We start from the raw sequence: 27,168 nt of genomic DNA, 5'->3' as shown, positions 1-27,168 counted from the left end.
CTTGCGGTCGTCGGCTCCTCCGCCTCGCTGCACTTCCAACCCCTCTCCAAGTGTGTTCTCGTGCATGGTGTGTGGCATGGTGCCACTTGCCATGAGGGTCGGCCTGGTCATGCCGCGCGCTCACAGTATGGTGGTCGCTTGCAGCACTGGTGTGCGTCAGCTGGGTTGCGTGCTCTAGCCCAAGTTATGCCTACGCTGCAGGCACATCTCTTGTGCCGCTGCTGCCGATTGACACCGTGTCATGCTTTGGTGGTCGGCCCGACGGCGCGGTGGGCTTCCCGTTGACCGGATCTACGCCCCTGCCGGAGCAGTGGGTGATCCGGCGGCTCGGTGGGTGGCTCAACAGTGTGTTTGGCGGCTCGGTAGCCTGGTTGGCAGCTTAGTGGCTGGACCGATGGCGCGGTGGCTGGCCCAACGGTGGTGTCTGTTGTGGCTGCTAGCCCTCTCCACCCTTTTGCTCACCTCCTAGCCCCCATCGTTGTCTGTGCTCCTCCCCTTTCCGGATTTGTCTCCTCTCCCCCGATCTTGCCCACGGGGAGCTCGACAGCTTGGTGGTGGCCCAAGGTGGCCTGCGTGTGGAGGGGTTGCTACTTTTGTTTGAGCTACTGCGGGGTTCTGCCTGTGGTTTGTCGTGGCACGTTCCACCTTTTGTATAGGTTTCTGGGGTGGGGAGTCACGAGCAAAAGCTCTGCCCAGCTAGTTGGTGCCAATGTCGTTGACGTCCTCGAATGCCATTCCCTCCCTAGAGGTGACATTATTGTGTCTCCTCCACCTTAGGTGCTTCTCTGTGTGTAAACCTTGTCCGGGTGTCTGGATGGCAACTGTGGCATTGATTTCATTACCTTCTTGAAGGCGTCGCTTGGAGAAGCCCCTGCTCTCTTCGTCTAATCTTCTGGCTTCTTCTATAGATTGGTGTTTCATGATAGCGATTTGGTCCAATGCGCACTCCTACGAAGCGACACACTATCGACTTGTGTGTTAGAGAGGTGCGGTGTGGGAGCAGGGCTCCGCCGACCTGAGTTGTGAGGGAGAGTTGTTTGGTTGGTTTGCACACAAGTTGAGTTGGGTTGGACTTGTCTTTTATTTGGTTGTGCAATTTTGCGTGGACGTCATTCTGTTGATTTGAGGTCGGATTGCCATCTCAGGGTTGCTAGTTGTTAAGGTTTTTGAGTCCAATTTTTCTCATAAATGGGGTCAACTCTCTTCTTCTTTAATAATATCGGCATCACTGGTTTCGTCCTTTCAGAAAGAAAAAAAAGCTCATGGCATTCTCTTTCTCTTGCTCTCAACATTCTCTTTCTCTACTGCATCCAGCAAAGGGAGTGGTGGACATTGTTGCCCTTATTCTCACCATGCATCTCGGAGGCTTCTGCGCACTGACCACGATGCGAGATTGAACACATTTGCAACATACTACCACCAGAACGAACACAACTACATCAAACCTACACCAAACAACACCACATTGAGCAAATCCATGTCCCAATACATAAATTGACAAGAAGCTGCAATAGGATTAAACAAAAGAAAAGGAAAATAACTGGACACAAACAACGCATAAGCAAATCCAGATCTGGTTTGAGGGAGGGTAAAGTATGTGAGCTTCTTGCAGGTGCGGCGGATCTGTGTGACGAAATGTTCACCGTTCGACATCAGACAGAGCAAGTAACACAACAGAGGCATGATGGAGTCAGAACGCTATCGCGAGGTGGACAGGCTGGCATGTGTCATGAGGCATGAGTGTGTGTGTTGGGGCCCATGGGCTTGTAGGAAGAATTAAAAGGCAAGCGGTACATTGTAATCGGGATCGAACATGAGAATATACTAAACATTGAATGAAAGAAGGAGCCTGACGGCTCTATTCTTTCCTAAACACTACTACAGAACATGCCTTATATGCCAACTCATCATTATTGATTCAAAAATAAATCGGCACTGATACAACCATCACTGCCGATTTGTAAGAAAAATAATATCACTGCCAGTTTTCGAGAATAACCGACAATGATAGGTTATTCTTACTGCCGGTTTTTGAGAATAATTTACAATGATAGGTTATTCTTACTACCGGTTCAAAAAAACCAACAGCGATACTATCACTGCCTGTTTTTGTTACGAACCAGCAGTGAAACAGGGGTCAAACCTGAATTTTCTATTGGATCCACTTTAGTCACGCATTCACGTCCGCTCATCCCAGCCAGCCTAAAAAATCTTAAGTCCGGAGTTTTCTCTCTCCCTTATCTTTTCTTCTTTCTCTCTCCCATTGCGGTCTTATCTCCTCGATCGATCCACCTGAGCGCCTCGCAACCTTATCTCCTAGATCCACCCGAGTGCCTCTTCCTTTGGTCGAGCGCCGCCTCTGGCCACACCCCTCCTCTTTCTCCGATCACGTGCCTCCTCCCGACAGGTGCCTCCTCTGGCTACATGCCTCGTCCTCCGGCGGGGCACTACGAAGTGGCGATGCCTGGGATGTCACGATGGCACAGGGTGCGGTAGAATGGTGGAGCCTAGGTGGTCTCCGCACCTTGATCTCACCGTGGGCAAGGCCCTCGGTTTTGCCATTGGTGTTGCGAGGCCAATGGTTCGGTCATGGCTCACAGATGAAGGAGTCGTCCCCAAGGATTTCCCTAATCCAGTCACGACGGCACCTCCTCCTCCACATCCACTGCATTGAGTGAATCCATGGGCCTCACATTGTGGTCATGGAGGGAATAGTGGTTGTGTTTCTTGCATTGCAGTTCGTGCTTCCTTTTGCCAGGTTTGTAATATAAGTGTTCAACACCTTCTCGCTCATAGATAATGTGATGTATGTATTCAAGATGCAAGTTTGAGTAATTTAAGCATACTAATCTCTATCTGTTGTTTTTGTTTCCCCAAGTTTGCTTATATAGTGTGTAATCTGGTGCCTGACTTTATGGGTTATTTTTTTTTCAGTTTTGTGCAAAAGAACTAGGTTCTTGGGATTGTTTGGGAGGAGTGGAGGGTAGCAGGAGGCCGTGGAGGGTGCTCGTCGGCAATTTGGTCAGAGCAGTGCTGGAGAGTTGGTCGGAGCAGCTCCAATCATCTTTTTCTTTTTTTTCTTTTTCAAAAATACCATTATTGTCGATCGGAAAAGCCCGGCAATGATAGCAACCCCGCTATCACTGTCGCATGCGTATTGTCGGCTCCAAAACTGGCAGTGAAATCCAGTTTGGATCTAGCAGTGAACCCATATTCTATAGTAGTGGAACCCTTTCCCCTTTTGTTGTTCTTCCTCTCGCATCCTTTAGCGTCAATCGATTTGATCAGAATCATCACGAGATCCATGACAACTGGTATCAGAGCCACTCATCGTCAATCACTGTCAAAGATTCATCATGGAGGACCCCTACTCAAAGCCATGTTACCAGTCGCATCAGTAGTAGAAGACGCAAGTCATGGAGGTGCCATTCACAACGTTCCTTAAGGCTTACAATGAAGATCGCCTCTAGCAACGTCAACACAACCGATTGATGCAGGAGCACATGAAGGTACGATATAAATTATTTTAAGAATGATGGCCGGGTTTGGAGTCATGGGTGGCGGATTTGCATGCAGTAGTCGACACCCTGCGACACCAGGTGGAACAGAGTGAGAAATGTTTGGTGATTGCTACGAAGCAACCCGCACCTCTGTTGGGAGTGATCTCATCCAAATCGCATCCTAGGAAAATTAGCCACGACGAACCACATGAGCACCTAGGATCAGCGTATGGGTGTGTCACCACTCTTGCGCCAACCCTGGTCACAGGTGCGACTCTCATAGTAGTGCTTGGACTCAAATTAGTAACCATTTTAAGTTGGATCCCTTATTTCAATGGTGAGAACCTGCAATTTTGGAGGAGGAGGTGCGAGGATTATTTCGACGTCTATGCCGTGGCGCTGGAGATGTGGGGTCAGGTGGTGTCATTCCACTTCAGAGGCAATGCCATGATCTGATTGTAGGTCCAGAAGTTCTCGGTAAGCTGGGATGAATTTTGTTACAAGCTCTGCAATCAATTTGGTCAAGACTATACTAGGAATTGATTGAGCAACTGTTCGATATGAGGCAGAACAGTTCAGTGGAAGACTACATGGCAAAATTCAAGCCGGTTGTGCATTCGGTTATGGCCCACAACCCTACCTTTGATCGGTTGTTCTTCACAACTAGGTTCGTGGATGGTCTTCATGATGATATCTGAGCTATGATCATGCTTCACCGTACCAAAGACTTGGATATTGCGTATGCTCTCGCTTCTCTGTAGGAGAGTGTGGGTGCTTTCATAGGGCCGCGTTGTCACCATTCCAGAGAGAGTGCATATACTATTTAAGGAAATTCTCGTGTCCCAACCTTGGTGGTGCCATCAGCTCGAGAGATGGGAGAAGGAATAATAGCTGATTGTAGAGGTGTCGAAGGTGCTCGAGCATCAGATCAGTGACCAGGCAAAGATAAATGGACTTCCTTACGAGCATATCGTAAATCCCGAGGGCTATGCTTCAAGTGCAGTGAAAATCAAATCCGCAACATCGTTGTGCATCTACAGTGCAACTTCATATAATGGAAGAACTTCTGGAACTCCTACAAGACGGCAAAGGCATGGATTTGACAAATCTGAGTGAAGATTCAGATGGGGACATTCTCATGTCAATTTCAAAGGTGGCCATCACTGGAAGTGATGAGACTCGTACTGTCAGGCTATTAGGAATGATTGAGGATAGAGAAGTTCTCAAACTTGAGGACTTAGGAAGCTCGCATAGCTTCATTAACTCAACTACGGACAACAAACTTCACAAAAGGCAGACTGTCATTCTAGATATGATGGTGAAGGCCGTGGATGGGGGATATATGCACTGTGATCAAATGTTGTCCTAGTGTGAGTGGTGGGTGCATTGACATTCTTTCAGCACTGAATTGAGAGTATTGCCTCTGGGCTGCTATGATATCATAGTGGGCATGGATTTGGCTAGAAACCCATAGCATGATAGTCCATCAGTGGGACAAGATACATGTTAGTCTTTGATAGTCCATAGCCTGATGTCATTCTGGCACAAAGGGAAATTGATATCTTTGTAGGGCATTGTATTGATATTAGATACATGTCAGTCTTTGTTAGCCACTCAACTACAACAATTGCTAAAGAACAACTCGGTTGAACACTTGGTGTATCTGTCATAAAACAATCCGACAATAGAGAAAAATGCCATACCCTCTATAGTGCAGAGCTTGGTGTCTGCCTTTGCAGAGATCTTTGTGGACCCAAAGTCTTTACCCCCACACCGATCTTGGGACCATCACATCCGTCTTTTACCAGGCACCAAAACTAGTGAACATTAGACCCTATCGATACACACGTGAACAAAAAACAGAAATTGAAAGGGAAGTATCCAAAATGCTTTAGAGTGGTCTTATTTGAGTCTGTACTAGTCCTTTCTCATTGTCGGTCCTTCTGGTCAAGAAGAAGGAGGGTACCTGGAGGTTTTGCATTGACTTTCATCATTTGAATGCAATCATAGTGAAGAACAAGTACCCACTGCCGATTATTGAGGAACTACTAGATGAATTGGCAAGTACTACTTGATCCTCTAAATTGGATCTACAGGTTGGGTATCACCAGTTCTGGTTATGTGAAGACAATGAGGCTATGATGGCATTCCAAACCCATCACGGTCATTTCAAGTTTCAGGTGATGCCAGATGGCTTGTGCAATGCGCTGTCAATGTTCTAGAATGCCATGAATGATATACTAGCACCATTGTTGAGTAAAGGAGTGTTAGTCTTTATAGCCGACATCCTTATTTACAGTCCTACCTTGAAGGAGCATCTGAGCTTCCTGGAAAGGGTGTTCACAATCTTAAGAGAACATGATCTGAAGATAAAATGAACAAGTGCACATTTGCACAACAAACAATTTCCTACCTCAAGCACATAATATCAAAGGATGGAGTCTCACCTAGCAACAAAATCAGAGATATTCGTAGTTTGCCTCAGCCGGCAAACATTAAAGAGTTGCATAGTTTCCTAGGACTTGCTAGGTATTACAAAAAATTAGTCATGGACTTTGGTCTAATCAGTAAAATGTTGATAGATTTGCTTAAGAGCAATTTTCATTTGGACACCCATAGCGGAGCAGGCTTTTCAAGAGCTCAAACGCTGTTTGTCAGAAACCCCAATGTTAGCTTTCCTAGATTTCTCGAAGAGGTTCATGGTGGAGATAGCTGCTAGCTATCGGGGAAATAGAGTTGTTCTCATGCAAGAAGGGCATCATACCGTATTCCTCAATAAGGCACTATGCCCTCATAATCAAGGTCTAGTTGTCTACAAGAAGGAGTGTTTGGCCATGATTCTCGCCATTGATCACTGGCGTGCATATCTCCAACATGCCAAGTTCATGATCAGAACAGAGCATTGCAACTTGATTCATCTGACAGAGCAGCACGTACATACCCCGATTCAACAACACACCTTAGCCAAGCTAATGGGACTGAATTATCAAATACAATATAGGCAAGGTCAGTACACCAAGGTAACAGATGCCCTTTCACATCGACCACATTCAGGGGTTGTTTGGTTTCCAGCCCCTGTATACCAAGCCAAATTTTGGTCGTGCAAAATCCGGGCAGTGCCAAATCATAGGTAGCAAGGGTGGTGTTTGGATGGTGGCCAAGCCAATTCGTGGGCAAGGCTAAAATATGAATGAAAAATCATGTTTGGATTGTAACTATACCAAAATTGTATGTATGATATGTGGGGTCTATTATAGCTACTAAATTTTTTAGCAGGAGAATGTTATCAATATGTATTTTATTTTGTACATCAAATTGCAATGAATTTAATGGTTTAAAAGGATCTCAAATCGGATAAACAGTTTGGAGAATATAGTGATTTGAAACTTGTTAATCCAAACAGCAAGCGTTTATGGCAACCAATAGGAATGTGACACATTAGCAGTTGGGTGGTGGCTGCCAAGCCAAAATCTGGGTCACCATTTTGTGCACCCAAGAGCTACCCAGCAGCTATCATTGACTGTAGCTTGGCAGGTCAAATTCTGTTGGGGTTGGCCAAATTTTGTCTTGGAACCAAATGGTGGCCAAATATGCTGGGTATGACCAAACTTTGGCTTGGCCACCTAGATGCGCCAACCAAACAGCTCCTCACCCTTTGCAAAGCTGACCGTTGTCACTGTGTGCTGTCTAGCATGGCTCGAAGCAGTTACTCAGAGTTACACAGAAGACGCATCCACCAAACAATTACTTGGTAAACTCTCCTTGCCTAGTGCTTCCAAACTGGATTTTGTTCCCAAGGATGGCATTCTTCACTTTAAAGGGTGCATCTGTATTGAGATATTTCGGCACTACACGACAGTGCGTTGGGTGGGCATTTAGGATTCTTTGCTATCTATCATCCCATTAAATGGATTTTCGCATGGACTAACATGAAGAATATGATCAAAGCATATGTGCAATCATGTTTGGTCCATCAACAGGCCAAGACTGAGCGCATCACACCACCAGGCCTCTTATAGCCACTCAGTATACTAGAAAAGGCTTGGCATATAGTAACTCTGGATTTCATCGCAATAAGTATGCTCACTTCTTACCTCTTACACATCCCTTCACAGCGTTGCACGTGGTTAAGCTCTACATGAACCGCATCTTCAAACTTTGTGGTCTATCGCAAGCGACTGTCTCCGATCGGGACCGCATCTTCACAGGCACATTGTGGCAAGAACTATTCAAACTATCTCACACAGAATTGCGCCTTAGTTAGTCTTATCATCCGCAAACAGATGGGAAAATGGAACATGTCAATCAATGCCTTGAGACATTGATTGGTACATTCTTATCCTAAGAATTGGTTTCATTGGCTTTCTATAGCAGAGTATTGGTATAACACATCCTACCATACATCTCTAGGTATCACACCCTTTGAAATGGTATATGGCCAGAAGCCTCGATATTTTGGTGTATTGCAATTGGATGAATGTATAGTGCCTGATCTATCAACATGGATAAAGGAAAGAAAAGTGATGCATCAACTCCTTCATCTTCACCTGGTGCATGCTCAACACTGCATGAAGCAACAAGCAGATAAGCACCGTACTGAGTGAGAGATTTAGGTTGGTGATCAAGTTTTTTCTCAAACTACAACCATACATTTAGTCGTCAGTGGCGCACAGACCCGTTTCAGGTGGAAGAGAAGGTGGGTTAAGTAGCTTATAGACTACAACTACCCAGTTCCAATCAAATCCATCATGTGATCATGTCTCACAATTGAAGCGAGCTGTCAGTCCTACAATTGTGGTCAACACTCATATTCCTCTATCACCTTCAATTCTGCAAGCGTCTCAACAACCAGAAGCCATTATTAATTAGATGCTGATTAAGTGAGGTAAGGCCATCGGTCCCTGTATTCTGGTAAAGTGGTGAGAATTGGGCAAGACCTTGGTTACCTAGGAATTAAGATGACGCTATATTTTGCCATCGCTTTCCCAATTTTCTGACTTGGGGATAAGCCGGTCTTCAAGGGGTGCGGAATGTGATGAACTGTTCACCATCCGACATCAGACAAAGCAGCTAACACAGCGCAGGCGTGATGGAGTGGGAGCTCTATCACGAGGCAGACAGGCTGGCGCATGTTGGGAGGCGTGAGTGTGTGTGTTGGGGCCCACGGGCTTGTAGGAAGAGGTAAAAGGCGGGCGGTACTTTGTAATCAGGATTGAACATGAAAACAGATTGAACACTGACCTCATGATGATTCCGATCAAACTGATTGACAATAAAGAATGCGAGAGGAAGAACAACAAAAGGGGAAGGGGGTCCGTGACAATATAGGCCTTTCACACACCACACCCGTGTCATCACCGGCACCCCTCAATACTGTCACACGCCACCTCACCTATGACTCATTCGGCTTACGTCCTACACTCTCCTACCATTTTTTATTTGCTGACTTAATTGATAAGATGTTGACCAATGTGCTAACCCATTAACTCTTGCGAACTAGGATGTCACCTCAGCGCAAAACCACCTCAGTGTGTGTCGAGGGTTGCAAAGTGGGACGGTTTCAAGATTTAGAGGTTGGAAAGTAAATGGATTCGTAGTTCAAGGTTGTAAAACGAACCATGGCTAGAGTTGAGGTTGAAAACTGGACTTTTTTCCTTATAAAATCCAGGGCTCAAAATGGCCGCTCGTAACAGAAAAGACATCCAGTGAAGTCTCTTCGTTTTTAAGAGAGGAAGACACCCAGCGAAGGGAAGTGAAGGTAAAGGCGAAGCTTATAGGCATATGGGCTCCCAAATTAGCCTGCCTGGCTAGTTCACATGCCAAAAGCCCTGTATGAGAGGAAGCCCTAAATCTAACTAACTATCCTGGCCCGTAGATTGGCATTTTGGCAACGGAATCGCCATTTACTACCGAGTGTTTTGGAGACTTCCAATGCCCGATTTTTTTTTCACTTGATCTACGCTGAGATCTGTGCTAAGTATTTGAGTTAATTAAGAAAAAATAATGTGTTTTTAGAGCCTCCAACACCTAAATTTTTAGGGAAGAAAAATCCATGTGTTTCTAGGGTCTGCAACACATGAATTTGAGGCTCGTAACTACAGTTACAGTTAATTTATATCGGAGTTACATTTTTTTCTGTAATTTTCAAGTATTTTTGGTGTATATAAACAATTCAGGTGTTGGAGTCCTTAAGAACACTATACTTTTCTTTTACAACTGTGGGGTTGGATCGAATCTGAGCCGCAGATCTCGAAATTCTATGGCTGATAAAATTGGGTGTAGGATGCCCCTAAGACACTCAGGTGTATTGTTGTATAGACGCTCAGTTAAGTTTTATCAATTGCTAGCTCCGTGTACTGTAACATTATCGGGACAGTTACTGTTCCTAGCATGTCGGAGTTTGCTGGAGAAAGATCCGAACATCCTCAATAATCGAGAATGACGATTAAAGGTATGAATATGTGACTTACCGATTTTTTTTAAAATTGATGATCTTTTTTTATTTTATCACTTAACATATTTAAAAATAAAGAGTACAAGCAAATCAGGACAGAATCAAGTTGCTACGAAAATCTCCAGAAAAACATATGACTCCTATAAATATTTATAAACCCTAGGTTCTATTGAAACTCATCTCACGGGTCATCGCCACAAAAGATAGCAACTCAGAGAAAGAACCCTTCCAATCAACGAAAAGATCACCGGAAGAAGAGATTCTCCAAGTTGATGATCCAGAGGCAAGAGAATTCAAAATTCACTTGTATAAATTTTATGTATCTAGCAACAAAAAGAACAACTTCCTAAGATGAAAAAATTTCAGTTTAATAAATAGAATAAAAATCACAACCAGAAAGAAAAAACTCGCAACAAAGTAAGAGAGCATATAGAAGAAAACTAAAAGAATATGAACACAAGCATAGGAGGAAACATGCACTTCAATTCTTCAAATGTCAGCTCTTTTTGGCAGATTACAAGGTATTTTACTCATAAAAAGCTCTTACATATTCCAAAGACTAAACTCTCATATCTCCTTTTCTCTAAAACCCTAGTATACAAACTTAAGTAGCTGGTTCAAACCTTCCACACAGCCATACCCTCTATTTATAGGCCTATGCAGGTAACTTAGCCCTTACGTTCCCTTGTTTCCAAAAGACCCCTTTCCTCTAATGACCTCATACCTACTACTAGAGCATTTTGGTCTATTTTTCGCTCTGTTCATCGAATAACCATGGCTACTTCATGACATAGCTTCACCTTGACGTAAGCTTTGCGATGATGCTACGTGCACTCCATCCGTCCACGGTTTTATGGCCAAACAGCAAAATCATTTTGCACGCTTCTTAGAGCTTGACTCACTGCCACTTGCTTAAGTCTTAAACAAGCATTCTGATGTCAACGTGTGTATTCCATCTTGCGATACTGACCACCGGTAAATTCCTCCCACTCTCGATCCCTCGGGCCGCCTTGTCACTTGCACCGGTATCCCCTTCACTTGACTTTATCAATATGCCGTCTTCATCCACTTTCACACGCTTTGCTTGACTTCCACATGCACAGCTAGGATCACCCTTGACTCCACCTGACCTCCTCGATCATCTAGCACCAAACACCATGCTTAGCCCCGATTATCCTGCCATCAGTTGTCAGGTTGCATCCATCACCTACACATCAAGAAACAAGCATACACATATCTTCAAACCATCTTTAATTAGTTCTAAATCAAAATCATCAGTTAAAACATATCCTAGAAAAATCATGAGCACTGGATGATATGGTGTTCAATCCTCCTTAGCGCCAGACCATCCGACGTATTCAACTTCTCAGTTCGGCAATTTTGCATCCTCTCTGAAAATATTAGTTTGGCGTGCCTATCTTCTCATCGCCAGACCATCCGATGTGTGCATCTCCACCAAACACCTATTTAGCAATCTCTTTGCAAGAAATAATCTGGTGTATTCTCCGGCATTCACGTTGTCCATCGTTGGACCATCCGGCCTGTAGTATTCAATCCAGAAACATTTTGCAAGCTCTCTGGACAAATGAGTCCGACATGTACTGCTTCCTAGCGTCGGACCATCCGGCATGCCCTTTAACTTTCACTTCTGAGTTGAAAAGCTCTGACGTAAACCTCATTTGAACACCGGACCATCCGGCATATTCAATTTCTAGAGCACCAGATCATCCGGAATGTGCAATTTTTCTGGACTCAGAGACAAAAACGTTAACTCTATTTTCTCTGCAACTTTGGTTAGTCAAGAACTTAATTGTAGCACAAATATATGAACATTCAAACCAAAAACTAAAGTAACAATGTTAATCACTCATCACATATAAATCAAGCTATATTTCAACTTGATTTCTTAGTCTCGCATATACAACACACATTTGGTTTGACCAACAAAAATTCATGATTTGTCTCAAGACTGATAGGATAGAAACATTCTAATAGACCATTTGCAGTCAAAGAAAAAAAATATTGTTAGGCAATAGCTGGCTCCCGCCACTTGGTCGCCTCGCCGCTCTGCCCCATAGTTGCCTCCTCTGTTGTGCTAGCCTTCATCCCACAAGTGCTCTTCTAAGCCTAACGACAAAGAAAAATCCCTCTAATCTTAGCCGATGGTTATCATCTGAGAGATTAAGCTCATTTTCGTATGTTGACACCTATGGTCTGAAATCTCTCGTGATTTCAGATGCCTGATTCTAGGAAGCGTGCAAAATTTCACGTGCCACCTCACCACAAAATAGGTTTACCCCCTATCCCCTGCCTTCTTCCTAAAGTCTACAATCGTAGGCCAAGGAGAACGGGGGGTTCCCAAACCACTAGGCTGCAATGGGTATTGCGATGACTTTCAAAAGATGCTTGCTTATTTTAAATGTTGGGTGTAGCCGTTGGGTTCAAGCTTTTTTTACCTGTAACGGCAAATGATCAACTAGACTTGGCAAATATTCCTTTAATTATTTTATTAGCCCCTGTGTACGTATGAACTATTAATATCGTTCATTTGCGATGAGATTTGTGCTGAAGATGTAGTTAAAAGATATCATAAGTTAGATAAAAATCAACAGATAGATAAAAATTGAATAGGAGAAAGAGATAAACAAACGGCATAACCCGTATGTCTATACTCCCTGTAAAGTTATCTTTCCTCTCTAGTTAACTAGACTCCCCAGCTTAGAGTAACACAACAACCACGAACATACCGTTCGTTTCTATAGTAGAGTTGTTGTCATGCTGCAATGCACTTGTCAGACTGCAGGTGGGACCAACATACCACCTCCGCCTAGTGTAAGAAGCGCAATATATGTACAATGAAACAGCTGCAGTATAGCAGTTACTCTCGTTGCATCGATCGCGCTATGTATCATGTGCATCCACGCTTACATTATAAAAAAACTATTTTTCGAAAAACACAGGTATTATTTCTATAGTTGATTTTCTGTACGGTTATAGATCAATTGTGAACTGTCTGTGAAAATAATTTTTTACAAGCGGTTCTTTATGTGAACCACCAGTGAAAATGAGAATTTTCACAGGCAGTTCTTTTATGTGAATCAACTGTAAAAATAGAGTCCATTATCACAGGCGGTTCACATAAGGAACCGCCTGTGGAATTTAGTTTTCACAGGTGGTTCGTTATGTGAACCGCCTGTGATAATCTTTTCATAAATAGTACCTCACAGCGAGGAGCTCCATTCAGACAGAGAGCTCACTGTCCGAACAACAGAGCTCAAAGGCGGCTGCGGAATTTGAAAATAAAGGGGAAGGTTCTGTTTTCAATTCCTTGGAGGAACCATCTAAGGTAAAGATATCTTATCCCTAGCTAGTATTTTTTGAAGTTTAGATTTAAATTTAATGCTTAATTAGGTGATTAGAAGGTGATCAATGCTTAGAAGGTGATCGATGCTCAGAAGGTGATCGATATTGAAAAACTGGGTGCTCTACATATTTACTTGGTAGAGACTCTGTACCAACTTGAGATGTGCTCCCTCTATCCTTTTTCGATATTATGGTATACAGCTTGGTTCACGTCGTGAATGAGATAATTACACTTTTGGGCCCTATATTCTTACATCACATATATGTATTTGAGCGGTATATGGGTATTCTCAAGGGCTATGTATGGAATCGTGCTCACCTAGAGGGTTCCATGATTGAGGGCTATAGTACCGAGAAAGTCATTGAGTGTTGCATCGATTACATAAAAGATGTTAAACCGGTTGGTGTACTTATATCTCGATATGAGGAGAGGTTGTCTAGGAGAGGGACAAAAGGAAAGAAAATATTCATTGATCATGATTACAAAACGGTGGAAGAACACATTTCACCATCTTTCAGTAGCTCCAGATAGTGGCGTCGTATGTCGAGCAACACCTGAATGAGCTTCACACAGAAAATCAAATATGCTCATATGATTGGATTTTGAAAGAGCATAAGCGTCGCTTTACCACATGGTTCAAGAACAAAAACCTTCTAGGTGGTGAATCCGTAGATAAACAAAATGTGAAAATGTTGGCTTGTGGTCCATCAAGTTTAGTTACGTCATGGCAAGCGTATGACAATAATGGTGTACATTTTATACCAAAGCGAAGGACAAGAAGAGCACGACCCAAAATAGCGGCATTCAGATAGAAGCCTATGACGCAACAGGTGAAAAGATTATCTATTATGGATTCATAGATGAAATCTGGGAACTCGTCTATGGAGTGAATTCGTAGATCCGTGTCTTTCGGTGCAAATAGGTCAAACACACAAATGCTGCCTTTCGGAGATTCAGAAAATATCAAACTTGTAGAAGCAACCCTCGATAGATCTGTGATGCTCTACATACGTCTTGATGGTGTAAGAAAAATAGTTCAAGGCAAATAGTGCCATTTTCAATGTGATTTTCAGGTCATGCAATTTCTTTTCTAATGTGACATACATATTATGTAACTTAATACCGATGGCATGTATGACGTACTAAAATGCTTTAATTAATATACGGGATTGTTTAAGGATATGTATTAAATATATGCATCTAGAATAATTTTACCTAGGAAAAAAATTTAAAAAATATATTTAAAACGATTTTCATAGGTGGTTCATTGAGTCAACCGCCTGTGGAAATGATTTCTATAAGCGGTTGGCTTAAGAAACCGTCTGTGAAATTTTTACAGGCGATTTCTTAAGTCAACCGCCTGAGGAAATATGTTCTATATATATAGCAGCGCAAGGCCCCCGAAACCCTAGTCCCATTGACGAACACATCGCCACGCGCCCAAACCGTCAAGTTGCCTCATTACGCCGCCGTGCCCCTTTCTCCTCCGTTCCGTCACCGAGCCCTCTCCCTCTGGCCACTGTTCCGCCGCCGTCCACCACCGCCAGTACTGTCCCAGAATCCGAGCGTCGTGTCCTACGCCGAACCCTAGTCCCCTCCTCTGAGCGACGTGCCCTCTCCCTCTGGACTTCCTTCCGTCGTCGTCCGTTACTGCCGACACCGACGCCGTCCAGAGTCTGAACTCCACGCCTCCACTTCCCCGCGCTGGTAAGCTATCTTTCTCCCCTCCTCCCCTTCCCTGCACTGGTTCTTTTCATATGTGAGAGATTGTGTGTGTCTCTAGTTCATTTCATATGTGAGATTGTGTATGTCTCTTTGTTATGTTCAGATTTGAGATTATGTATGTCTCTTAGTTCTTTCCGTATGTGAGATATGTGATTGCAGCATGTGCAGCCATAGTTTGTGGCAAGGAGCACATAGCAAATGCTGACATGGTGTCAAGACCTGCAATGTGCAAAAGTTCTCTCGCCATTACAATGGATTCATGTGATATAACACCGATCAGCAAATGGAGTGCACAAAAGTTTCTCTGGCAATTTAACCCATAGAGTATATACGCATGGAACAATTATCATTATGATATTCAAAGTAGGCAAATAAACAAGCTATTTCTAAAAAAATTGGACAGTGAATTCACTCGAACATAATGCGAAGGCAACCGATGTCAGCAAAGGGAGATGAGATAAATGGGGGAAATAGCAAGAGATAGTAGCGGCTGGGCCAAATGCCTTCGCCATGCGGTCCAGTGGTGGACTTCGCTTTGGCATGGGTGGTTCAGTTGAACCCCCCAAAATTTTATTTGTTATTTCGGAAAATAAGCTGCACTTGCCATCATTGTGAGACTTGTCATATGTGAGATTTGCACATGATGCAATATGTACCCCAATTTTAATTTCATTTTTCATTGTAAAAAAAGATAGGTAAAGTTTTACCTTTATAATAGAAAACTTTAAGTTTTTGTAAGTGGTTTAAATAGTCACCGAGCATATGAATAGTTTTTTCATGACAATATTTTGTAAACGAAAAAGGTACCAAAGGAACAGGAAAAACGGGGCTATTTCTTTCATCTTTTTTTGTCATCCTGCTTCTAATAAAGTGTAATTATGACCTTTGTTATGATCATGTCATTCTTGTCGTTTTGGTTGTGTTGTTGCTCAAATCAACTTACGATAGTTTGTTTCTCAACTTTCCAAGTGAATAGTGCATGCAGGATGCACATTTGCATTGTTATTCTCTCTGAGCATGCGTGTTCTAATGTCTTTATATGATTATATGGAAAGATTTTTTTTTATATTTGTGTAGCCTAGACAAGATGTTTCTATACAAATCAATTAGCAGTAGAGTGTGCCTATTGTGAAGGCGTATGCACTAATCCTAATGATAAACACTATATTGATGTTACTTTTTGATTATGTACTAATAGAAAGACTTGGTAATTTCATGGCCTATACATGTAGAACTAATCAAATATCCTTTTGAGTCGTTGAGCTTTTTTGTTACAGTTCATATGATATAGTTGAGAGAATACTTGGTTTACTATTCGATACTGATATGTAGTGAGCAGCTAAGAGCAATATTAGTTATGTAGCTTGACTAAAATGCTTACTGATTAATTGCTTTTATCCCGAATAAGGGTGTATTTTGTATGTAATGTAGTTTCATCACACATTGTCATTGTAAGATTGATCAGAGTCATCGACCTCAAGGCCTCCGCCGTCATCTTCTTCTGGTTGGAATTCTTGCACTTGTATGAACTGGGACGACTTCTTCTGGTTGGAATTTCTGTACTTGTATGAACTGTACAAGGAAGATGCACTCGATGTGGCTATAGTCACGTTATATGATCTTGTACCTTGAAATTGCATAGCCAACTTCTCTCTTTCGTAGAATGAAGATCCAAGTATACAAACAAGACTTAGATAAGAAAGTAGAATTCATCGATCCTGGGCTTGTGAACCATAAACTTGTAACGAGTAATCCAGACTTCACTGAGTACTACTTATTGAAATGTCTGCTTCACCACCAATACAAGAAATTCATACTCTTAACCTACAACTATGAGTACGTGTTTGCGCATCAGGGCATCCTCATTTTACGGGCAACTCGATTCTAGTATTAATTTGCTATGGTGACATATTATGCAGTTTTCATTGGATCTTCTTTGTCATCCACTCAGATTTGAGCAAGATCGTTGTCTTGAACTCACAAAAGAGAGATAAGATGACTTACCAACACCTCATCGACATGTCAAACAAGTTAACTCGATCATTTAATCTTCTCGACGATTGCATTTAAGTTTAATTGGTATTCATATTCATGTACATGGTGTACGCAAGATACCATAAAAAGAGTATTATCCACTTTCCATTCAAGAAGCAGTACGATATAAAGACCGACTTTCCGGTACACAATCCATATTCATGTCTTGCATTTTTACTAAATAAAAAGGTTCAATTCATTCCACTGGTGAATCCTTTCCTCCTGAAGTGTATGAGGTAGCCACTCGTCAACAATCTTTGCACGTTTTATGTTCTTACTTTCATGCACGTATTCATCCCGGGTATAAATTCGAGCCGCCCTCAAACTCGATCTCCTCCAGGTATAAATAGCACCCTAGACCCCTCCCATAGAGCATCCCAAACCAAGCCTTCAGTCTAGAGCTGTGATTTTGCCGCCGCATCGGAAGAGGAGTTCTCCAGCATGGCAAGGGCGCAAGCAAGCTTCCCGACGTGATCTCGACCGCTAATCATCACCCAGGATTGAGTTTCGACAAGCTCCAAGGAGGTTTGCCACCGTGTTCCATCGCCCGCATCCCTGGAGCTTCGCCGACACCGATACGTGCCATAGGTGAGTTCCCTGTGCTTCCTCGACCCTTTTCCGCAGCTCGCTGGAGTAGATAAGTCACCGGAGCATCGTTCTGGCTAGATTTCAGTGTTGCGCCGCTACGGAAGCCATCGCCACCACCTCTGTTCAGCCAGAGATGAGAGCCAGTGCATGTGAGCCATCCAATCCGAGACCAAGAGCCGAGATTAGAAGCCCCTCATACCCCTTCGGTAGCCAATCATAAAGTGCCACGGGTCAAGTCATAATCCCAGTCAGCCGAACACCATGTCACCGAGCCAAGTCATCCAGCCATGTCAGCATTTTTGCTTACGTGTAAGCCACCTCAGCTTGTAGTGCCCAGTCGGCATTGTTTTTCTTTTTAATTGTTTTAATTGCTTTGATGACGTCATAATAGTTTAATATTGCGCAATAAATATTTTTTAGTATAAAATGTTTTATAGGTTTTTTTAATTTCTGAAAATGTTTTATAGGTTTATTTAATTCTCTTTAATAGTTTTATAATTCAAACAAATGCTACAAAATTCCAGAAAAATCCTAGAAAATTTCTAGCAACATAATTTATTTTGTAGATGATAATTTCAATCTTGTTTTAATATTTAGAAAATCATAACTTGTAAATTGTAGCTCTGTTCTGATTCTTTCTTTCACCGAATAGTCTGGAATAGTGTAATCTTATGATGATGATGTTTGTTGTGTGATGTTTGATTCTTTTTGGATCTTGTTGTTTATGTGTTGTTATTTTTCCGCCTATGTTGCGAATAGATGCCAACGTTCAGAGGCGCTAGAAGGTCTGAAGAATCAGGATTTTGAAGGCCCAATTGAGTTCAGTAAAGATAAGTTGTGTTCTTCATCATTTTTATCCCAATTTTAGAAATGTTTTGTTTTATAAACATGCATGCTAATAAATTGTTGAGAATCCCAAGAGTTAGGTTTTACCCTAGTTTTTCTCTTATCATCCTTGTCACCATAGTATGGTTTTAGGTTATAGATAGGTAGATGATGATTGTTCCACGAACTTGATAATGGTCCTATGCAACAATGATAAAATATGATGGAATATTTTTTTTATAGCAACATGGTATAGAGATTTGAGTAGGTGGTATTATGAGACTTATGGTTGGTAAAGTGGTAGTCTTGCTCAAATCTAAGGACTGATTCGTGGGGTGATCTTTCTGTGTTTATAGTACAACCACAAGCCTGGTATAGGATGGTGTAACGAAAATGACCCTATTAGGCTATGATTTTGATTTTGTTGATTAATGACAACATAGTCAATGAGACTAACATATTTTTTAAGAATATATGTTAGTAGGTCTCATGGATGCAATACATGAAGAAGCCCCGCAGCCAGGGTAAAGTTTGGTCGAATTGAAGAAGTCCCAAGAAGATTTGCCTCACCGGATAGTCCGATGTTGTGGATGTTGAACTCACAAGAGCATATTTCGCCAAATCAAGTGGCATTTGAGCCTTAATCTCATTGTTATAGGTTAGGCTTCACCACCTAGTGAGTGTGACGTTCGGGGTTGGGATGGATTCCCATAGTGCTCTACTTTTCGATGGCACAAACTTCCCCTGGAGAAAAATTCTAATGACTTGTTATTTACATGCCCGAGGGTTAGATGTTTGGAGAGTCACCGAGGAAGGGATGAGGCAACGCATCACCAACAAGGAGACATAATTAGATGTACTGGCAAAGAGTATCCTTTTATCATCTATATGTGTTGATGCATTTAGTTGTGTTTATTCTCTCACCAATGCATATGATATTTGGACTAGTCTAATTGAAATATATGAAGGCACAAAGGATGTGCGCAACAAGAAATATCATGTGCTTGTTACTAAGCTCAATGGCATCAAACAATTACCCTATGAAAGTTCTAATGATATGTACTCACGTTTGAATATTCTTATTAATAAGATCAATGGGTTAGATTTGACGCAAATTAAAGATAATCAAGTGGTGAGAAGAATACTTTCAGTTCTTTTTTCAAAGTACAACAATGACATCACGTGAACATAGGGGTGGAAGCTTCTTCCTCATCCGATAACAAAAACCTTGCTCTCACAAGCAAGCAAGCTCAATGCTAACACATGAAGGCAAGGATGAGGAGACAAGAGCAAGAGTCAAACTCAAACGAAGATGATGGTGATCAAGATGAAGAGAGCTATGAAGAGGATGATCAAAGTACATCAAATGATGAAAAAATTGATCCTAAGATGGCCAAACTCTTTACAAAGTTAGAGAAGAACATGAAGATGATCAATACCAAGGTTGATCGTCCTATCTCCATTAAAGATTTGGTCAACACAATTGATCATATCAAGAAGTAGAAGAGGACCAAGAACTAGAGGGAGAAAAGGGGAAGAGCTAAGAAATTCGCAAGCATAGAAAGATGGGTGAGCGATGATGAAAAGTCAAACTCAAGTGATAAAAGATTCACTATCCTCCCCTCTAAGAAAAGCCCTTCCTTAAGGTCGTCATCACAAGAGTCGTCATCACGCAAGTCATCTCACAAGTGCCTTATGACCAAATGTATGGATAGTGATATAAGTGGTGATGAATCTGATGAGGATTCTCCTTCCTATGATGAACTCCTTTATTTGATCAATGAGTAACAAAGGACCCTTAAGAAACAATCAAAAGAGCTTAATAAATTTAATGCACTCAATGACATTCATGCTACCTTTGTTTCTAATTATGAATAATTATTGAGTAAATTTAATTTGCTAAACAAGGAGCATTATGATCTTAAGGCTAAATTTGAGTGCATTAAATCTCAAACTAAGGTCTCTTTGAAGCAATCTACCTCTCTATTTAATTTTAATTCTAAGGTAGATGCTTCTACTTCATATTCACATACAGGGCGTACACAAGATATCACAAAAAGAGTGTTATCCACTTTCTATTTAAGAAGCGGCGCGATGTAAAACTGACTTTCCGGTACACAATCCATATTCATGTCTTGCATTTCCTACTGAATAAAATAGTTCAATTCATTCTACTGATGAATCCTTTCCTCTTGAAGTGTATGAGGCAGCTACCCGGCAACAATCTCTGCGTGTTTTATGTTCCTACTTTCATGCACGTATTTAGCCCGGATGAACACGCAGTTACGTTCAATGATCTAGAGGTATGAAATAACATATAGATGCCTTCTTTTCAATATCTATATGTGTTCAAGGACTAATTATTTTGATTCTTCAAATACAGTGCTCCAAACTACACACAAGTGTGTTACAACCTGCAGAAATACATGCCGTTCAAGAACAGATGGACGGATTCTTCTTGGATCATGTTATCAACCAAACAGTGATTTTCATGAACTGATCGTGTCGTCCACGCGTGTGAGACCTTCAGATGGCACCGTACCTTCTAGTAGAGAGTATGCGACAACAAGGAAAGCTACCAAGAGGCTTGAAAACGTATTATATTTTGCCAATTGATACAATATTAATGAATTCTAATTAATTACTATTTATTAATGAATGATATGAATTACTATATATGATGCGAAGTGGTATCATTAGACGACTCTTCGATAGAATGGCCTTCGAATGATGATGTAAAGGAGGAGCAACAAGCAGCGGCCAGTAAGCGTGCATAGGAAGAGGATGAGAGGCTGGTCCATCAGCTGTGCACTGTGGAGGAGCAAGAAGCAGCGTCCTATAAGCGTGCCTAGGAGGAGGAGGATGAGAGGTGGCCCATCAGTGTGCTGCGGAGGAGATCGAAGGTTCAAACCGTAGAGGCGTTTAGGTGTCAAACTTCGATTTCTTTGACACGTTGGTGAGCCTAGAGCATAGACGATATTGCGGTTGATCAGGCGTGGCTGGATCCTCCGTTCCACCACCATCGGCCCCCCGGTGTCCCCGGACGTACACACACCATCAGTCATCAGTGCAAAGACGCAGTTCTCATCACGAGAGAAGTAGAGGGATACTGGACTGGCTCAACTCGATCGACTTTTCAGGGGTGACATATGAGAACTATTATGTATATATGTGTGTTTGTCAATACCTAACTTGTAATATGTATTCATTACTATGTATTAATGAAAGTGCTTTTATTATTTATTTACAGTAAATATATATATCATTGTATGCATGTATTGAGAGAAAGACAGAGAGATCGAGGAGAGAGAGGGATTACAGAGAGGACAGAGAGAGGGAGGACTAGGAGGGAGGAGAGGGAAAACACTGCCGGCTGAAACCTTTAACCGATAATGATTCTAGCGAATCCCTACCGGCCAAATCCTTCAACCGACAGTGATAACCTCTTCACTGCTGATCCACGGAGCCAGCAACGATAGTCTTCGACTATCACTGTCCGTTACCCGCTGCCGGCTCCAAAACCGGAAGTAAGGGGATTTTGTAGCGGCAGTGAAGGGGGTTTCTGCAATAGATTTTCACATGCGGTTCTCTTAAGGAATCGTCTGTGAAAATCAATTTTCATTGACGGTTCCTTAAGTGAACCGCTTGCGAAAATAGATTTTCACATACGGTCTATTTTGCTCATATGGAAATGTTCATTTCCATAAGCATTACATCATGTGGTTGCGCTAAATGTTTGTAAAAACCAGTTACAGACTGCCTCTAAATATAGTTTATATAGTAGTGTCAACTAGACTTAGCTTCCTTTCTTGATTCCTCCCTCGCAGTATATATATAAAAGCCATACTTACTAAAGCAGACGAGATATATACTTCTCCTCCTTTCTACTCTATCCTAGCACTGCACTTTCCTCTTCATGCTCGCAACATTCATTCCCAACAATGACCAGTAGTTCGCCTTTCACCTATTCCTTGCTTCCTCAGAGTTCTAATCCGCACGAACCTTCTACGCATCTCGATCTCTTTACGCATCTCTACCATGACAAACTCCCCTGTAACACCACCTCCTTATATTCGCCCTTTAACTAGTTCCTCGCCGATCAGCTAGATTCCATGGGGTGTTTGATTTGACGATTCTGGCAGCCCATTCTACGTAAGATGGCCATCATGAATATAATCCTCCCATAATTATTGTGGGATTGCACCATTTCTTACATTACACTAGACAATTGCTTGCGACATAATGGAATGGTTGGTGTCGGACCAGACCCATTGGATACAGAAAATAATTCTATGAGACATTGTCTTATATATTTACAGTCTAAATTCAATTTATAGTATATATGGCACATGATAATTTCTTTTCTTTATTATTTCTATGATTTAATTTTATAATAATTTTTACCATATATCACACTATGAATTAAATACAGACCATATTACATTAGACCCGATCTCATATAATTATTTCCCCATTCCATATCCAAACCAGAAAAGCGACTTAGGTATTAGGAAGGATGGTCCATCAACATCTCATTAATCAAACCAAACACCATACTAGAGTTTGTTTTTTCATCACGATGGGCGCTGCAAAGTAGATCGAGAATGTTAAAATTTCACCCCTCTATACTTGGATTTCAAACGAAGCCTTAGCCTAAGTTGCTATCACCGTGCAATGCAACGTATGGAGTATCCATGCATGCATGCATATATACGTACACATGAAAATCTACATAGTTTAAGTGGAGTTTCTAGCCTTTCATATATGCATTAGGATTCGTGCCGTGCCATGGCTCTTTCTTCTCCTCTTGAGCTGCTGCCAGGGTCACGTCAATCGTATCTCTTCCACATACATACAGGGGCGCATCCACGTTGTTAAATTTTTATTTTTCAATAATTATATATATATATATATATATATCAGATTATTTTTATTCTTAGTCCGCCACTGCATACATATATAGATATAAATATCTAGATAAGATCATTAGCTGCCAAGTTCTCAAATCCCAGTTCAACCAGATATCATCACCGGTCCGATCCATGGATGGGGCGGGGGACGTGGAGAAGACGCTCAATGAGGCAGACGCGCCGGTGGAGGTGTCGCAGTGGCAGCGCCACTGCATCTACCGCGTGCCGGCGTGCATCAAGGACCTCAACCCCAAGGCGTACCGGCCGCAGGTGGTGTCGCTGGGCCCCTTCCACCATGGCAACGCCGAGCTGCTGCCGATGGAGGAGCACAAGCGCCGGGCGCTGCGGCACCTGCTTCGGCGAGCGGACAGGCCGCTGAAGGAGTTCAGGGCCGCCATGCAGGACGCGGCCGAGCAGCTGGAGAGCGCGTACCTGGACCTCGGCGCTGAGTGGCGCGGCGGCGAGGGCGGCAATGAGCGGTTCCTGGAGATGCTGATCGTCGACGGGTGCTTCCTCCTTGAGGTGATGAGGGTCGCCGTCGTCGCGGGGCACCACGACGGCGACTACGCGCTCAACGACCCCATCTTTAGCCGCCACGGGGTGCTCTACATGGTACCCTACATCCGCCGTGACATGCTCATGCTTGAGAACCAGCTGCCGCTGCTCGTGTTCGAGACGCTCGTCGCCGTTGAGACTGCAATGCCGCAGGTAACTTCGCGTCCTCTGCTCCGTGATTAATGATGCCAAGTACTAGAAAGCATTATTAGCAGATTCTTTTTTTCTCTTTTGACTTGATTGGCAGGTTTTATTTGTGCTCTGCCTTATCCACGCATTGCAGGCAAAGCAAAGCTAAACTGTGTCTGTGTCTGTCATCAACGTCCTCAGCGTGTTCTTTGCTCTTAACAACACAACACTCTTGGTATAGAGACCGGTTTTGTATTCAATAATGCTGGTCTGAAATGCAAGAATTTCACATGAAAAGTTGAATTCACGTAGGACTTGAGAAAATATCCCTTTGGTAAACTTAACTTTAGCAAGACCTTTTGCTTGATTAATTTGATACTCACTTCTTATGTATTACTACTAGATGACCTTATAATTTATGTATCTTGCAGTTGAACTGTATATATTATTTGCATATCCATAAGTGACGGGGTGCCACGCAGAACCACGAGGTGATCAGCAGGATGGTGCTGAGGTTCCTGTCCCCGTCGTCCCGTCTTCCACCGGCCGGCGTCGAGCTGGGGCTCCATCCGCTCGACGTCTACCGCGGGAGCCTGCTGCATGGCTCGTACCAGGGCTCGAGAGCCGTGCCGGACACGGCCGACATGGAGATCATCCGGCCGGCGGTGGAGTTGTGCGAGGCCGGGATCCGCTTCAAGAAGAGCCGGACCGACAGCCTGCGCGACATCCGGTTCAAGCACGGCGTGCTGACCATGCCGGCGTTGGTGCTGGACGATTCCACCGAGTACATGCTCCTGAACATGATGACGTTCGAGCGGCTGCACGCCGGCGCGGGGAACGACATAATGGCGTACGTGTTCTTCATGAGCAACCTCCTCGACTCGGCCAAGGACGTGGCGCTTCTGGGCTCCAAGGGGATCGTCCAGAACGCCGTGGGCAGCGACAAGGCGGCGGCGAAGATGTTCGAGAGCATGTCCAAGGACGTGGTGCTAGAGCCGGAGAGCGCGCTCGACGCCGTGCACCTGCAGGTGAACGCGTACTGCCGGAGTCCGTGGAGCATGTGTCGCGCCAGCCTCAGACACTCGAATGCATGCTTCAGGACCCCCTGGGCGCTCTTTGCCGCCGCCGTCCTCCTCGTCATGATCATCATGCAGACCATCTACGCCGTGCTGCAGTTCTACCGGCCGGGACAACGTTGACAGCACGCAACCTGCGGCAGCTCCAATGCGATTTGCTGATATACAAGGTTGTACTTGTACCAGCAGTCGAGTTAGCTTGAATTTTAGAGTAATTACGCTCTGCTAAATGTAAGATTTAAAATCTTACTAAAGTGCTCACCAACCGTCTAAATAGTACTGCAGACCATATAATCGGTCTCACACAAGTAGCATTCATGAGTGAAAAAAATATTCTAAATAGGTGGTCATTTTACATGAGATAGGCAAAAATACAAAATTAGACAATATATATGAGCGTATTTATTGAAATAGACAATATGTAGCTGTATTTACAAATTTAGCATCCGTACTCGGCACACGGTGTACCGAAAAAGATATTTTCGGCACACCGTGTGCCGAATACAGCATGTTGGCTATATTCGGCACACCGTGTGCCGAAAATCACCTGTATTCGGCACACCATGTGCCAAATACGGGCAACAGTGCGTGTTTGGCACACCGTGTGTCGAATACAGGCAACAGTGCATATTCGGCATACAGTGTGCCGAAATACGCTTTTTTTACACCGTCAGCTATCACGTCACATCACGTCACGCTTTACATTTTCACTTTATTCCTTTCGCTTTACACTTTATACCTTTATTCCGCCCGCCGGCCAACCAGCTCGCATGCGAGAAATCTTCGAGCTGCTATAAAATGGGTCATGCTACGCATTGCGAAGCAGCAATCAAGTGCGAGCAGAGCAGCAGTCGAGCGCGAGCAGCACTTGAAGCAGCAGTCGAGCACAAGCGGGTGTAGTGCAGCAACAGTCAAGCGCGAGCAGGAGTAGTGCAGCAGCAGCTAGGACGAGCAACAACACAAGGAGAGGACTGCCTTCCGCAATAGTAAGTACATAGATTATGTATGTAATTAATATTTAGATTAGAAAATGTAATTATAGTAAGTAGAGTGTTTATTCCGTTCGAATACATTGGTTAAATGGTATTAAGTTGATAAATTAGAGTACATATAGTATTTGCATAATTTATGATCTCATAATAATAATTATGATCTCGTAACAGAATCTACCACAGTGTAACCGCAATTTTGATTCCGCGATAGGTGTGATAACCGGAGTTATGATAATGTATGGGGCGTAATTAGCTGTTTATCATACATACATCTAAGTAGTTATTTGCTCATTTACGTTTGTTTAGCAGAGACGTTATGACTATCCATATTTATTATGGAGAACGTCCCGCTGTTTTACATGGGAGGCTCGTATCAATTCAGAACTGCCAGCACGTAGAGAGTACGGTTGAGCTACCTATTAATCTAGATGGCTTAAAATCACATGTTATGAGCCTTTTGTGTGTGAACCAGCAGTCTTATAATGTTGTCCTAGACGGTGTGTGGCCACGGCTTGTGCCAAACAGCTCGGTCATTGTCCATATGTTGTTCGATTTGAGAAGGAACAACGCATGGGCTTTGTACTCACGCAAGACATTGGAGGAGAACTTTGAAATGGAGGTGTATGTAAACATAGTATCATGACTGGTGCAAGGTGAAGCGGTGACTAGCGTGGAAGGATCAGACCATCATGTGATGCATGATGAGGAGGGAGGTCGGGGAGGGAAGTTCTGGTACAAAGGGACCTGAAGTGGACCCTGGTGAGGTAGATGCAGGATGAAGCCGGTGATAGCGGGGATGAAGAAGGTGCTGACAACGATGACCCGGTGACGGCGATCCAATACTTTCATGGTGCTGGACTACTAGATTGTACCATCGTTGAGTATAACACCCTATCTAACTGGGGATACCAGAATAGCGACATTCAGGTGGGACAACGGTTTCTGAACAGGGAGGAGGTCATCCACTTTATCAGCAACTATGTTGTAATCACAAGAAGGGACCACAAGTGCGTCCG

The 27,168-nt window shown here is 43.1% G+C and overlaps 1 protein-coding gene across 1 annotated transcript; it reads left to right on the top strand.

The window, feature by feature from the left end:
- The first annotated feature begins 23,493 nt into the window (after positions 1-23,493).
- LOC133900881 (UPF0481 protein At3g47200-like) lies at positions 23,494-25,340 on the top strand. Its single transcript, XM_062342151.1, has 2 exons — positions 23,494-24,108; positions 24,567-25,340. The coding sequence occupies exons 1-2, from the start codon at positions 23,533-23,535 to the stop codon at positions 25,281-25,283; spliced, it is 1,293 nt and encodes a 430-aa protein (XP_062198135.1). The 5' UTR covers positions 23,494-23,532; the 3' UTR covers positions 25,284-25,340.
- The last annotated feature ends 1,828 nt before the right edge of the window (positions 25,341-27,168 follow it).

This window comes from Phragmites australis, chromosome 19 (assembly GCF_958298935.1).
Source record: "Phragmites australis chromosome 19, lpPhrAust1.1, whole genome shotgun sequence".
Classification (NCBI taxonomy): domain Eukaryota; kingdom Viridiplantae; phylum Streptophyta; class Magnoliopsida; order Poales; family Poaceae; genus Phragmites; species Phragmites australis.
This window is presented reverse-complemented; position numbering and strand designations above follow the sequence as displayed.